At 35.7% G+C, this 13,875-nt stretch overlaps 1 protein-coding gene across 1 annotated transcript in view; it reads right to left on the reverse strand.

Annotated features, from left to right (window-relative positions):
* The window catches only part of MAN1A1 (mannosidase alpha class 1A member 1), a 62,062-nt gene that overhangs the window by 45,059 nt on the left and 3,128 nt on the right, over positions 1-13,875 (reverse strand). Inside the window, exon 2 of the mRNA XM_072408826.1 lies at positions 9,374-9,454. Within this exon, the coding sequence (XP_072264927.1) occupies positions 9,374-9,454 (81 nt within the window). The remainder of the gene's footprint in view (positions 1-9,373; positions 9,455-13,875) is intronic.

Consider the following 13,875-nt stretch of genomic DNA (forward strand, 5'->3'; position numbering starts at 1 on the left):
ATTTCACTCCATCTATAAGAGCTTGATAAAATGCTTTATATGATAGTGTTCGAAGAAAAAGTAATGGAAAAAATGCAACATGACAAAAATTATAACACACTGGATTACTTTCAATGCACTATCCTGAAATTTATAGGAATAGAAATTCGAATGGCTGAATTTATATTTTATTCGTGCTACTTGTATTCATTTTTTTTTTAAATTGATTGATTTTTTTTTTTTAATTAAATATTCCCCAACATCACCAGAGTCCAACTAAAATATGGCAACAAGATGATATAAAGTTCAATTTAAGAGGCCGAAGGGCATGCATTGTTTGTTTTAACAATCGTTATAGCTTAGTGAATTCGGCCTACCACTGTATTTATAAAATGTCATTTTTTCTCCATATATAGGAGATCATATTTTGCCAAAATAAACATAATGCACAATAAATATATTCTGTATACAGATATGTCCAATTTAAAAACACTGTCTACAAATTACTACTGTTCTCCCAGTGAACCAGAACAGCTTTTACAATTTCAAAAACATTGGCAGCACTCAAAATATATATTGTTATAATTGTATTGGTATATATGTATATATCTTTGTTGGTGGAATATTAATGTAAATTGGGTTTTATTTCACTGTACTTTAACCAAATGTCATTGAAGTCTAAAACAACTTAGTTTTTTTTTTTTAATTAGGCTGACATTGACCAAAATATAATAAAAAGTTCATACATTTTTTACACTGTCCCTTTCAAGGCCATGTCACCTTTGCCTAAACAGTAAGTGAGACAAATGGATATCAAAATTGTGTTTCTTGAGATCAAATGCATCCCTTATTTCATTTACTCAACACTACACTTGTATGTGATAGTGACTGTGGTTGCCACCAAGTTCTTAAGCAGATACTGACCGCACTAAGGCCAAGAAATGTGTGATAAATTAAGAGTCTTTCACAGTGAAATTCATACGGTATGAGAATGGACATTTTCAGACAGGAATCTCTACAGTTTTACCTCAAACCCCTGATAAAGGAGGATGGTGGGCTATATTACTTTTAAGCAGGATCCAACACTTTCAGAAATGTCTGATCACTTTGCAGGGCTCATAACTAATTTAAAGTCAAATCTAAAGAAAAGTGGGGGGGGGTATATCTATCATTCACCTTTATTTTTAGAAAAAACTTCCACATAAAAGTGTAAACTAGCAATAGCATCTAACTCTAGTAAATACATTGGTTTCCACCTTACAGGCTTGGTTACCAAACCCAGGATAATACATGTCATATATTTTCTTTTCATTATAAAACTTAAAATTTTACACTAGACAACAAATCAAGCTTGAGGGAATTTAGGATTGAGGTGGTGCAAGAGATTTTAGCAGCCTTAAACCTTCCAGAATAATGTGCTACGCAACTGTATTTACCTGCAGTGATTTAACTTTAACTTTGTTATTCTTTCCAGTTTCCTTAAATGATACTGTGAAAATCATCATCAACAAATCTATATATGATAATGGATGCGGCTGACATTTGAAAGCAGTTGTTGATGTTAAGGAAGCTCCGCAGGGTCCAAATCTCATCCCATATCACAGGAGTATAGAAAATCAGAACCTCTAAGAGCTCCAGTATTTTCATACTAAGAGGTCTACTTATAGATATTCTACATTGGTAGTTGATTAGGTGCTTAAATTATGTGTTAACCAAGGCTTTCAATCTTTGGTTTAGGCTGAGATGTGATTTTTTAAAGTTACCCAGGGAAATTAAAGTGAACATATAATAAACATAAACAGAGGATATTTTCATTGCAAAGCTGCATGTAAAGACAACAAAGTAGATTGAGATCTACGAGAACCCCAAGCCAACTTCTAAAAAGTCAAGTGTGTCCCTGCCCTATTTGATATTTTACTCCGTTCTGTTTAGTATACTATAGGTTTGATTAAAAAAAAAATATATATATAAAATATAAAAATATATATATATACTGCAGAAAGAATAAAACATAATACTGATATACAGGCAAAGCCATTATAGCCTGCATAAAATGTAATTCTTATTTTTCCACCAGTATAGGACAGGTGTGCTGGTTGTTTTAGAAACCACCATACACAATTTTCAGTTTAGTTTCTTAGTGCTAAAATGAAACTAGTAGCAGGAAACAGATGTATAAAGTAAAGTGTAGAAAACCCTATCAGGGGTTTTGCACAAACATGTAAGTAAAAATTCTGAGTTTAGGTACGTATGAAAAATGTTGATTGGCATAAACCCAACATAATGCACTTATTATATACGGACCATCACCTTAGGTTAGATTGGTAATTTAAATGTTTAATTAAGTGAATTTTAATAATGTGTGACTTTTTACTTATGTGGGACCACCTGTGGGAGTTTTTTTACTTCTTTTTTGGGTGTGTGTGTGTATATATATATATATATATATATATATATATATATATATGCTATGCTATGCACTGCACAACAATGCATCTGGGGAGTAGCACTATAACGCACACACAAATATGAATAGGATATTAGCTAACAAAAATGTAGGTTAAAAATAGAAAAAAAAGCATTTATAATGTTTACACCATTTTGCCTTTCTATAAAGGACTTGCTATGTCCCTCTGAACATGGTAGAAATTTAACTATTCCAGGAACAAACAATTACCTAGCACAGCCCTCTCCCTCCTTGCAAATTGTAGCAGAATAAACTACTCTACCCCTTCCACCCCTATATAACACCTTTCACCTATCTGCCGGGGGAGGGACCAAGGTGATTACAAAAGATTGACAGCTTGAAGTCTGAATAAAGCTCATTTGAAAGGTTAGAACCCAGCACCAGCCTAAATGTATCTGAAAAAGTCTACACAACAAGGGCTTTTATTGGTAACTACATAAATGTGTTATATGCACAACAAACCTTTATCCAGTGGCTTAAACTGTGCTTAGGACATGACAAGAAATGACATGGCTTAATGGTGTTGTCTACCTTGCTATATAGTGTGGTTTAACACCGTTACAATTATTTCAGTCAGCCAATACTGTCCTTATATGCATTTTAATTATGTATTGAGCCATTTGGCAGTAGCTTCCCGTCAAGTTTACTAACCACTCTTCTAGAGTGTAAAGTGTTTGATGGGTATAATATTAAGGTTTAAAAAAAATGGATAGATCTTGTTTAAATAGACATGGCATAGAAATAGCTAGGTAACCAAAGCATTTAAAATGTTTAGTGTACAACTGAATGTAAAAATTCACAGCAAGTTACTATAGTGTATATTGTGTACAAGGTTCAGTGAAGAAAAACACTGCATTTTTTCCTATTTATCCAACAATGATCACTCATCCCTCACATTTACAACTGGCCAACTAGTATAAATTGTATACCGAGTATAGTATATTACTCTGTTGATCCGAAACTACACCATACAATGCGTTCTGTCAGTTATGGGGACCCTAACCTTTGCACCCCAAAATCTCTGCAATGGATACATCCAGAGTAATGCAATTCATGTGACAGATAGCCAAGGGGGACATGTTCTTACTACTACATCTCCCCGTTACTGAGAAATTAGTAGCAGCTCTCTGTGTCCCCTTTGTACCCTAAAAATATCACATTTCTATGACTCAGTGTGGGAGATATGAAGGTTTACATGGGGTTGATAGCTGCATGGACACAGACACAGCTCTCATGCTGCTGCTGGGATTATTGCACAGTACAAGGTACTCTGCCCCTCCTGGCAGCACAATCTCATAGAGGAACATAGGAGATGTGTGCACGCCCCATCCACGCAAGAAAACGAGCAGAGATTAGCACATAGGGAATGAGCAGAGGGCTGGATGTGGCCCGTGGGCTGTAGGTTGGGCACCATTGCTCTATACAAATGTCCAAGCTAATAATGTATATATTGGAGCAAGTTGTTTACTAAAACTATTTTCACATTGCAAGCTCTGAAAAAATGTCTTTATAAACATTTAAAGATGCAAGGGTTTTAAAATTTAACAAATGTATTATAAACACTTTTTACATTAAAAATTACCTATATGAAGACCATATAAAGCTATATAAAAACACTACTAAAACATGAAACAAGCCAAACCAGGTACTTCTTCAAGCTTTCATCTTTTTCTAAACATATTTTTAATGGACTATTAGATTTTCCACACAGTTACTTTCTGCTGTATCCACTCAGCTGATCGGCATATATGCGTAGTTAAAAGCACAGACTGGATGTACTCAAACATTTATCTGCCATTATAGGTTTACTTTCTTATAGTGAGCATAAAACAGCAACCATTTAAGCAGAAATCTTACAATTTACAATGCAAGCTGAAACTTCAAGAACTCTGACCTGTTTTTAAAGCAATAGTGATCATGTAAAGTCATTACTGCTGCCAACATGGAGGTATAGCCAAGGTGAAATGTTGCACGAGATATAGAGATCTGCAAGTTTAGCTGCCTATCTCCCTGCATTTATTGATGATTTATGCAATAGGTTTTCACTTTACAGAGTGGTGTTTGCTCATCATAGGCTCACCTTAAATTACCAAGGTTAATTACAATTTTAAAATAATGACAAAAATGAGAAATGAGATTGTCCTCTACTGTAAGAAAATCTGTGGACATCAATTAGAGAAAGAAGGGGAAAAAGGCAATTGGCGGTAGTCATATTTCTGGAGCCTGAATATCCAAAGTAATAGCTGGCTAAATAAATCTATGCTATAAAGATTGGAAATAAAAATCTGATTACAGCACTAGAGATTAGAGCAATGCAAATACTTATGGTTCTCACAACTTTGTTTTGTGAATATTGACAGATCAGCAATGTATATTTCTGTTCATTACCTGAACAAATCAATTATAGATGGCTAAAAGTAACTTCTACGCCCCTACTGGGAAACATGCTTACATAAGAATTCCACTGAAACCATACTCACAGCTAGCCTGCCACATCTTAGGTTTATTAGAAAATTTTCATATAAAACGTTACTATTCTGTCAATTGGATCAAATTATTTATTGGGTTAATGACATAGGTATGTAAATTTTTGCATAACTTCACAAATTCACTTTGTCCATACTAGGCATACATTACTACAGTGCTCTGTGACTCAGCTCTACCCATGCACCACACTGCATCCAATATTATAAGATTTCAACTAAGGCCTTCTGAAAATGCAGTCTCGTCCAGCATCCTGTCCAGAGCTTTCATTAAAAAACGGGCAGCTTCAGACTACTCACAAACAAGTAGAAGAGTAAGTGATTTCCTCCATAGTAGGGAGGCCATTTTATCTGGTTATCAGCAAAGATATTGTTTTTAAATAATCCCTGTAGAGCTCCTAAAGCCGAACCTGGTGGCCAAGCCCTTTTATATAATGAAACAACAGTTTTTTACTTTTTTTTTTTTTTAAATTTGAAGGGAGAACCCCTGCACATGTTTTTAGCACAGCAGCGTATCCCTGGAGGCTGCTCAGTGTGGGATCGGGTGATGTCAGCACTCGGGAAGACAGAATGGTGTGGGACCAGGATCATGGAGGGATCGACTGTTTTCCTTAGGTTGTTTTTTTTTTGTTTGTTTAGGCACAATTTTTAACTATACCGAACACTTAAAATACTCCTAATGCAAATTCAGAAGACTAACAATTTCCTTGTTTGGCCTTCCACTACTCTTAAAATCATATGCTTCAGGAGACAGTGTGGAGATACATTACGAGAGACTGTTCGAGAGTTCTATTACAGCCCCTTACAAGCAAATGCTTTCACTGAAAAATATTTTTATTACATTTGGTAAAGAGCAAAGGGGATGCACAGCACAGAAAAAAGATAATTGGTATGATTTTGTTTTTAAACTAACTATTAGAACCCGGTGTAGAGAATCATTTTACCATCACTGGTTTAACTAGGTTAGTAAAAACCAATTTAAAGAAAGCAAAGTTTCTGTAAAGGTCTTAAATGCTAAACAGGTAAGTACCAAGAGACACAAATAGGGGTAAATAAGGGGTTTAGACCAGAGTTATTCTTAAGGATCAGCCAGAAAAAAAACAGATTATGGTCTGCTACATACTATTGCATAGAATAGTATGTAAAGCTTCAGGCACCAAAACCCAACAGCCCCTGAAACAAGAAACCACTGGAAGTATAGACCTGAGGCTACAGACACCTGTCACCTGTGCACTCAATCCCATTTCCTACTTAAAGGTATTCAGTAAGTCCTTGTCTCACTAGTACAGGGGTCAGCAACCTTTACTATCAAAAGAGCCATTTTGCCTCCTCTTTTTTTTTTTTAATAACTTTAACGATAAAAAAAAGTAAAGGGAAAGAACTTGTATGCATTCACTACATAGGAAAGATTCTAATTTTAGATAACACTAAATATTTAGAATTTGTTACTGAAGTTTACAAAGAAGTATGCAATTTATAAGGGATGGTGCTATAGATAACAGATGCTACAAAATCGTCCACTATAAAATATATTTAGGTATATGTGAAATTGTGTAAACAGAATTACAGATCATTCTTTAACTAAAGTCACAGTCCTAGCATTTAGAATTAACAGAGAGCTCTCGATCAAGCAAAATTATATATGTGTAAAAAAAAAAAAAAAAAAAGTGTTTTAAGTGTCGAGTTATTATTTAATCTGTGTAGAGGCTCCTGGTGGGTTTTTTACCATTTCTGGGTGAACACTAGAGGGCAGCTGAGCAGCAATGTGAGCTTCCCATGATTACATTATGCATCATGGATGGGGGTATTTACACTTTAGTCGGCTCTCCACAGCACAATGGGCTGGTTATAAATGAAGACTGCTGAGCGATTTGTACCAACGGGCCTTAAAAGATATAAGCTACTTATGACAATTAATTGAACATATTTTTCAAACAGGTTGCTGCCATTAGCTGCCCCCTATTTTAAGTACTTTGTATTTTTTTTTTCTAAGATAGTGTGTAAACAGAGCTGCAGGTAGTTAAGAAAATGTTGGCATTAACTGCCAATACTAGGCCAATGCTTGGTAAAATTAAATCAAACCTGCTGCTTTTTATGTTCACAGCAAATACTGGTTTAGAAAAAACAAAAAAACAGTTGCAGTATCCACCCAGATCAAATAGAAACGTAATGCAAGAAACATTAAAATTGTTTTCTCCCTCTGTTCAATGAAGATTTCGTCTGCCAGGCTTCTCTAAATGATCCTAAGTTAGTGAACCTAACTGCACGTGTGTGCGTGCGTGCGTGCGTTATAGGAGATGATAAATTATGGCTTACCATGTATCCTCTAAGTATAGTACAGGCTGACATTCAAAAATCTGGCCAACGATAATCTGGTTCCTTTAAATTTCTGGCATGGATTTCAGAGTGCATTTTCAAATTTACACTGTTTTCTGGAGGCACTGTTTATGTTTTGATGGCACTGTACTCGAGAATTAGCCTTTTGGTCTTGCTTGCACGTGCTTTGCTGCTCATTCCTTCTGATTTGCTGTTGTATAGCTCAAATATGGATTCAGCACCGATTTTAACGACTGTACAGGTAGTCATTTTCTGTTAAACGTATACAGCATATATAACGGTAAAAAAATCCAAAATTTTCAAAAATCCAGCACTCTTCAGGTCTGGAGATTGCCGGATTTTTGAACGTCAAGCTGTATTTGTTATTTTAGGTACTGCAGAATAAATTGCAGACCTTGGCTAGAATGAGAATAATTACGTATTGGACAAATGGAGAAGAAAAGAAAATTGCAAAAAGCAAAAACGGTCATGCTTCAAAATATAACACACTCTGTTATAAGAGCTGCTTTATAGTCTGCACAATTTAATTTGTAGTAGACAAAAAAAAAAAAGAAAAAAAGATTCACTATTCTAATTAACCCAAGAGTAGTCATATCAACATTTTGTTACATGCCCTTAAATGTATCAGATTAAAACACAACATGTTCCTATGCCCTGGTAAAAGCTGTTCTCACTCTTTCAATCAACTAATTCAGGGAGACATCTATTTGAACACCACCTGTCATGTCAGATGACAAACTATTTCCCATAAGCTTCCCCCTGTCAGTCAGCAGTCATGACAAAAGTTTCAGAAAGAATCTTTTCACCAAAACAAATATTCCAGTGGAAAGTAGTCAAGTCAGCAACCGAAAAATCTAAAACTGCACTGTGAGATACCCAAAGAAATTAAATATATTATTGACAAATATTTACCAGACTTCATGTTGGTTTACATAGGGCACATTTCTGTTATTATACATTGGGAACTATTGCAGGTATATTGAGAACCTCCTGACACTCTCCACATATCAAGTTCCTCTTCTCTCTGATAGAGAAAGCAATGTAGGTATGTAAAAGAATGGAGAAGGGAGGAATGGAGGGTATTCCAGGTAAAACTTGGACCTTCGATTTATCACTAACTAGTGCTGCTAAGCCATCAATAGCCTGGTTTTACTTAGGATGATAAAGCAGTGGCTAGTATGTGCAATACATTTTAAAAGCAATCCTCAAACTTAGCATTGCTAAGAAGAAGAATACTCCTTACGTATAATAAGGCTGAGTGAGTGTATTCGGCGTGTTCATTGCTTCTATTCAAATGATTTCACTTTAAATGGTTACCTAAACACATAACCAGAAAACTACTTCTAAAAAGATCACCTTTTTTCTTGGCATTATAATAAAAACTACCAGTCCTCAATGCCAAGTGTACACCGGCAGTTTTTGAAAGTGGTTTAAAATAAATATATTACATTTTGACTTGAGCTAGTTTCTCCATTTCTGGAGTATTAATAATGAGACAAATATTAGGAATCCGTACAAATGAGAGTGACTAAACCAAGCAGAGAATAGCAAAAAGCCTTTTCATTACTCTCCTACCTGACCAAAAAGAGCAAAAAGCCCACATTCAAAATATTTTCAGCTGACTCCACAACAAGCAAAAGGAATCTGAATGGCAGTACAGTCCCAGGGGAAAGACACCCAGCAAAAAAGCAAACAGTGAACCCATTTTAAAGGAAATTATTGCATGCCACCCCACTGAGTACTTGTTCTGTATGCCATCCCAATAGCTCACAAAGCCAGTACAAGAACTGCTTGATGTGATCAAAATATCCCAGTAAAACGCTATATAATTGTGATTGTTTGAAAAAAACTTTATAAAACTGGTGTTATAATCTACAGTACTGGTCCCATTCTTTACGTGTGGTAATTGTGACATGATCCCTTTCCTTCCACAAGTGGATAGTACATCCACCCTGAAGGAGTGGGCAGTCATGAGAAGTTAACACATACAGGTTCATTTTTATCCATCATCATTATACATGGTGCAATTTGTACATGGGCAAAATAATAAGACATATATAAATGCTTATATATTTAATAAAAAAAAAAATGATTAGACAAGGCTTACCTCTTCCCCTGAAAGATAATACGCAGATAACAAGCCACCCACGAAACGGATATTAACTTCAAAGACAGACACTTCTACATTCTGCGGAAATATAAACAGCACAAATGTTATAGCATTTATTGCACAGAAGAAAGTTTAAGAACACACCGTTTCCATTTTAAATACATGCATCTACTAGTAGTGAATTGTTTTCAACTGATGCAGCAGATACATAACTGCCCTTCAGTCAATTGTTTAGAAAAAGAATAATTACGCAAGGCCACTATTTACGCAACCCCAATTTAAACAATTCATATCTTATTTTTTAAGACATTATAAGTAGTTTTGTTTTCTGTCTTTCTGCTCCATCACTAATTTAAATTTACGAATGACTGAGGAGAAGAAGAATGACTGAGTAAACAGCTTGTATAGGTATGGACTGTATTGGTACCAATAAATAAATGATCTGCACAGCACAAACCAACACAAAACGATACACACATCGTGTAGCACATTTACCTTAAAAAGCATTGGAGGACGGAATGGACATAAGAAAACTGTCAGGAAGGATTTAGAAGGATTGACTTAATGAAAAACACATTCATGGAAGAACAGAAGGAGTTGTAGAACAAGGATGCAGTCCCAAAGCACATACATTGTTGAACTTAAATGAACAGCAGGAAATAGCAGGATTTAATTTGCAGCGAGCTTTGTATATGGATGGCTACTAAAACTTTAAAGAGAACCAATTTAGAATGGGCAATCCTCAGTTGATTGACACTTTTAATGGGTAATATTTGTGTAATTTTAAATTATATTTCTGGAAAGCAGCCCCCTTATAAATAGACCTCTAAAATAAAAGGATTCACAATTGTATTAAATACACTTCTACTTCAGTGGCACATTTATGGTTTCCTAGGTTTATTTCCTGCTCCTTATAGCAATGAGAAGTCTAGCAACAGTAGTCATAAAGATGACAAATTATTGAAGCAGGAAAAGAAATTGCAAGGAATTAAGAAAACACTTTTAGAAACCTATTCACCACTTTAATAACACCAGGTGAGAACACATTTTGATTCTGCATGAACAGGAGGAGGAGAAAAGGGATTTTTAAAGAGGAGAAAAGGGGTTCTATAATATCTCAAATGATGTTCAGAAACATCATTTCTTATAACCATTTTTGAAAAGTAATAATGTAGTGAAAAGTTGGGCCAATTAGCAAACTTCTAAACAAATGGTAATATTTGGAGGGGGAAGTATGCTCAGCTTTCTCAGGGAGACTACACATCTGAATGGAAGGTTTTTTTTATTGGGGTCAAAGAGGAGCACAGATGGGGTGAGATTGTGATAACATCTTGGATGAGGGTGACAACATCAGTTAGGGAGACAACACACAACACAGATGAGGGTGACAACAGAATATAGGGAGACAACATGCGCTACAGATGGGGACGACAACATTGAATAGGGTGACAAGGGGCTCCACAGATTGGATGGGGTCCCTGATTTGTGCTTTTTGGTGGTGGACCTGATCTGTATCCATGACATCAACCAATCACGAAAGACAACACATTGATTGGATAAAGAATCTAAGCAGGGCTTGAGCAGCGAGGGAGGGCTATGGGTGGATAAGAAGGTCAGGACTGGACTGCAATGCAGTTTACCACACACAAGATGGCTGCTTCCATACATAAAATATATGGTTTATTTTTCATGGATTCCAGCTGATACAGCAAGCGCCACTAAGGGGACTGACATTCCGGTGCAAGAAGGTGAGAATAAATATCTAATATTAGGTCTGGGGTTAGAGTTTAGGTCCACTTTAAACAACTCATTTTAAATGGGAGCCACTCCTGCTTTTCCTAAACACTAAATACTATACTTTTATCAGCACAACTTCCAAAACATGTTTGCAGAAATATGACATTCATAAACTAAGACACGATTGCTATTTACAGATAAAAAGCTTTTGCTTTCCAAATGATGAAAATAATTTGAGTTTGCCAATTTGCTGAAAGTCTCTCTTCTTCAGCTAATAGATAAATGGGAAGTATAATCCAAATAAAAAGTTAATTGAAATGTATTGAAGATTAGTAGAAAGAACAAAGCTTTGTTACAGTTCTGTAGTCTTAAAATGGATATTTATTTCTTTAAAGAGATAATGACTATACAATTACTGTTATCAGGTAACAAATCTAATGATGAAACAAGCAGGAGCAGAAATACAATTACCTGCAAGCGGACAACTTTGTGTTTGGTACATTCTAATGACCATAATAATGAAAATGTACTTTTGAGTTTCAAAGATATGAAATATTAATGCATTCCAATTAAAATGTGCACATATAATGTATCCACCTACAAGGTTTCTGTGAAGCACTGAGGAATATATTATGATTAACGGATACAACAAACCATAAGCTAAGAAAGTAAAGTGGTCAGGATTTGGGCATGTTACTTCTAATTATTATCTATGCAAAAAAAAATTAAAAAAAAAAGTAGAAAGTAAGAAAGAGAAAGCCTGTTCTGTGCAAACATTCTGCAGAATGGGACCCTTACTACCTCTGAGAAAGCCACGTTAAGATTAAATGAAGCAAACAAGCATTTTCCTGTCAAACAACCCATATTCTAGGGCAGAGTTTCTCAGTCTTTATAAAGTAGAACTAAACCCACTATACTCACCTACCCCCATTCCCATCACAGGGCATCACCATTTATTTCCTTCTCTTCCTCCTTTGGCCTTAATTGTCCTGACTGGGATGACCATCCTTTAAGTCCATTCAGTCCCAGCAGACAAAGGGTAAGTGGTATTGCCGAGTATCCCGGCAACCAAAGCTCTGACAGTTCGATGGAGCCATCAGACAGATAGAGATTATTGTAGAGGAGACATTGCTTGCCCCTTTCTGCAAAAATGCGTGATCAAATATTTTTAAAAGTGGAACTTTAGCTGAGACTTTAACATGTGGGGAGAAAAAGTAACTTTCAAATGTTGGGGAAACAACATAAGGGGATGACCCTCATTTACTGTACTGTATATTAGAGAAGCAATGTTATCAGCCTAGTAAAGGAAAAACTACAGAACACCTTTTTCTCCTATATAGAGAAGGTGTTATGTAGTTCATAGACTACTGAGCAGAAATGATTACATAGTTTAAGACTTGACTGGTGCAGCACAGGCACAGTGCACAGTATACTAGGAGGTCTCTGGTTTTGACATGATAAACAGGTATTGGTCTGTATTTTAACCCTTACATTACATTTTAACAATAAATAGATTGTAAATAATAGTTTAATTACTGCTTTAAAGATTTTGGTAATATAAACTATTTTGTTCAGTTCAATAAAAGTGAAGAAAACTACTTTTTAAAAGCTGAGTATTTCTTTAGCAAAAATATTACATTAATTAGAAGTTTTTCTCATTTAAAACACTTTTAAAAGTCCTACATGTAAAATCTTTTTATTTGGCCCCAAGTGACTTCACAGCTTCTAGCTCTGCACGGCTTTGGAGCCAAAGGCACAACAACATTCCCTCTAGTATTACTTCAAAGCTCAGTCTTGCCCAGCTCACCTACTGGTTAAGAAATCTGATTAGGTTATGTATATGAACCACAGCAATCTTCAATCCAGGCAGTGGTATCCAAATTAAACTTATTAGTTAGTACGCTAATTGGGCAGACATGTCAGATTAGAAAAAAATAGAAAGGTTAAAAAAGAAATCGTTCTAAAAATGTATAGTAGTCTAAACAAGTTTTAAGGCTTTTAAATGCAATTTTAAAACACCTTAGATCCTTCAAAATATCTGGGGACTCCTAGCAAGTCGGAAAATAAAACTTTATAGATTTGTCTTTTTCTCAGTTATGCTGAGAGCTGTCAATACATATCCAAGTCTGCAAATATAACCCCTCACTTGCCTTTTCTTTACCTGTAATTACACATTTCCAGGCCAAAATAAACATTAGTGTGAAATCTACACATAACTACTGGGAATCACACAAAACGACTTCAGGGATTCCTGTAGACTCTGCTTTCTACAAATGCAAGAGAAGAGCCACAGTGATGGAAGGAGACATCCTTTTATAGACTACAAATACTACGTTAATTTCAAGGACTGAATAAGAAATAGGACCTTATCATCCTTAGTTTTGTAATAAATAAAGAAGGTGATAACATTCTTCTCTTCCTCATTACTGCCAGCCTTCTTGCTGTTTGCCTGGTTCCCAGAAGTCTCTTATCTATACTACCAGCCTTAAGCTGCGTACACACTTCCAATTTTTATCGTTTAAAACGGACGAACGAACGACGAACGATCGATTGGGCAAAAATCGTTCGTAAAAAAGTAACCGACGCCGACGAACGAGGAAAGTCGTTGGAAATGAACGACCGGACCGGTGGATCGGATTGGACGACGATCGTTGACCATCGTTTGTGTGTACGATCGTTCATTGATCGTCCATGGTCTGAGCATGCGTGATGAACGAACGTTCGTTCACTTCCTGTCGTGCACGTCACTTCCTGTATCGCTC

Source organism: Pyxicephalus adspersus, chromosome 4, assembly GCF_032062135.1.
Source record: "Pyxicephalus adspersus chromosome 4, UCB_Pads_2.0, whole genome shotgun sequence".
NCBI classification, from domain to species: Eukaryota; Metazoa; Chordata; class Amphibia; order Anura; family Pyxicephalidae; genus Pyxicephalus; species Pyxicephalus adspersus.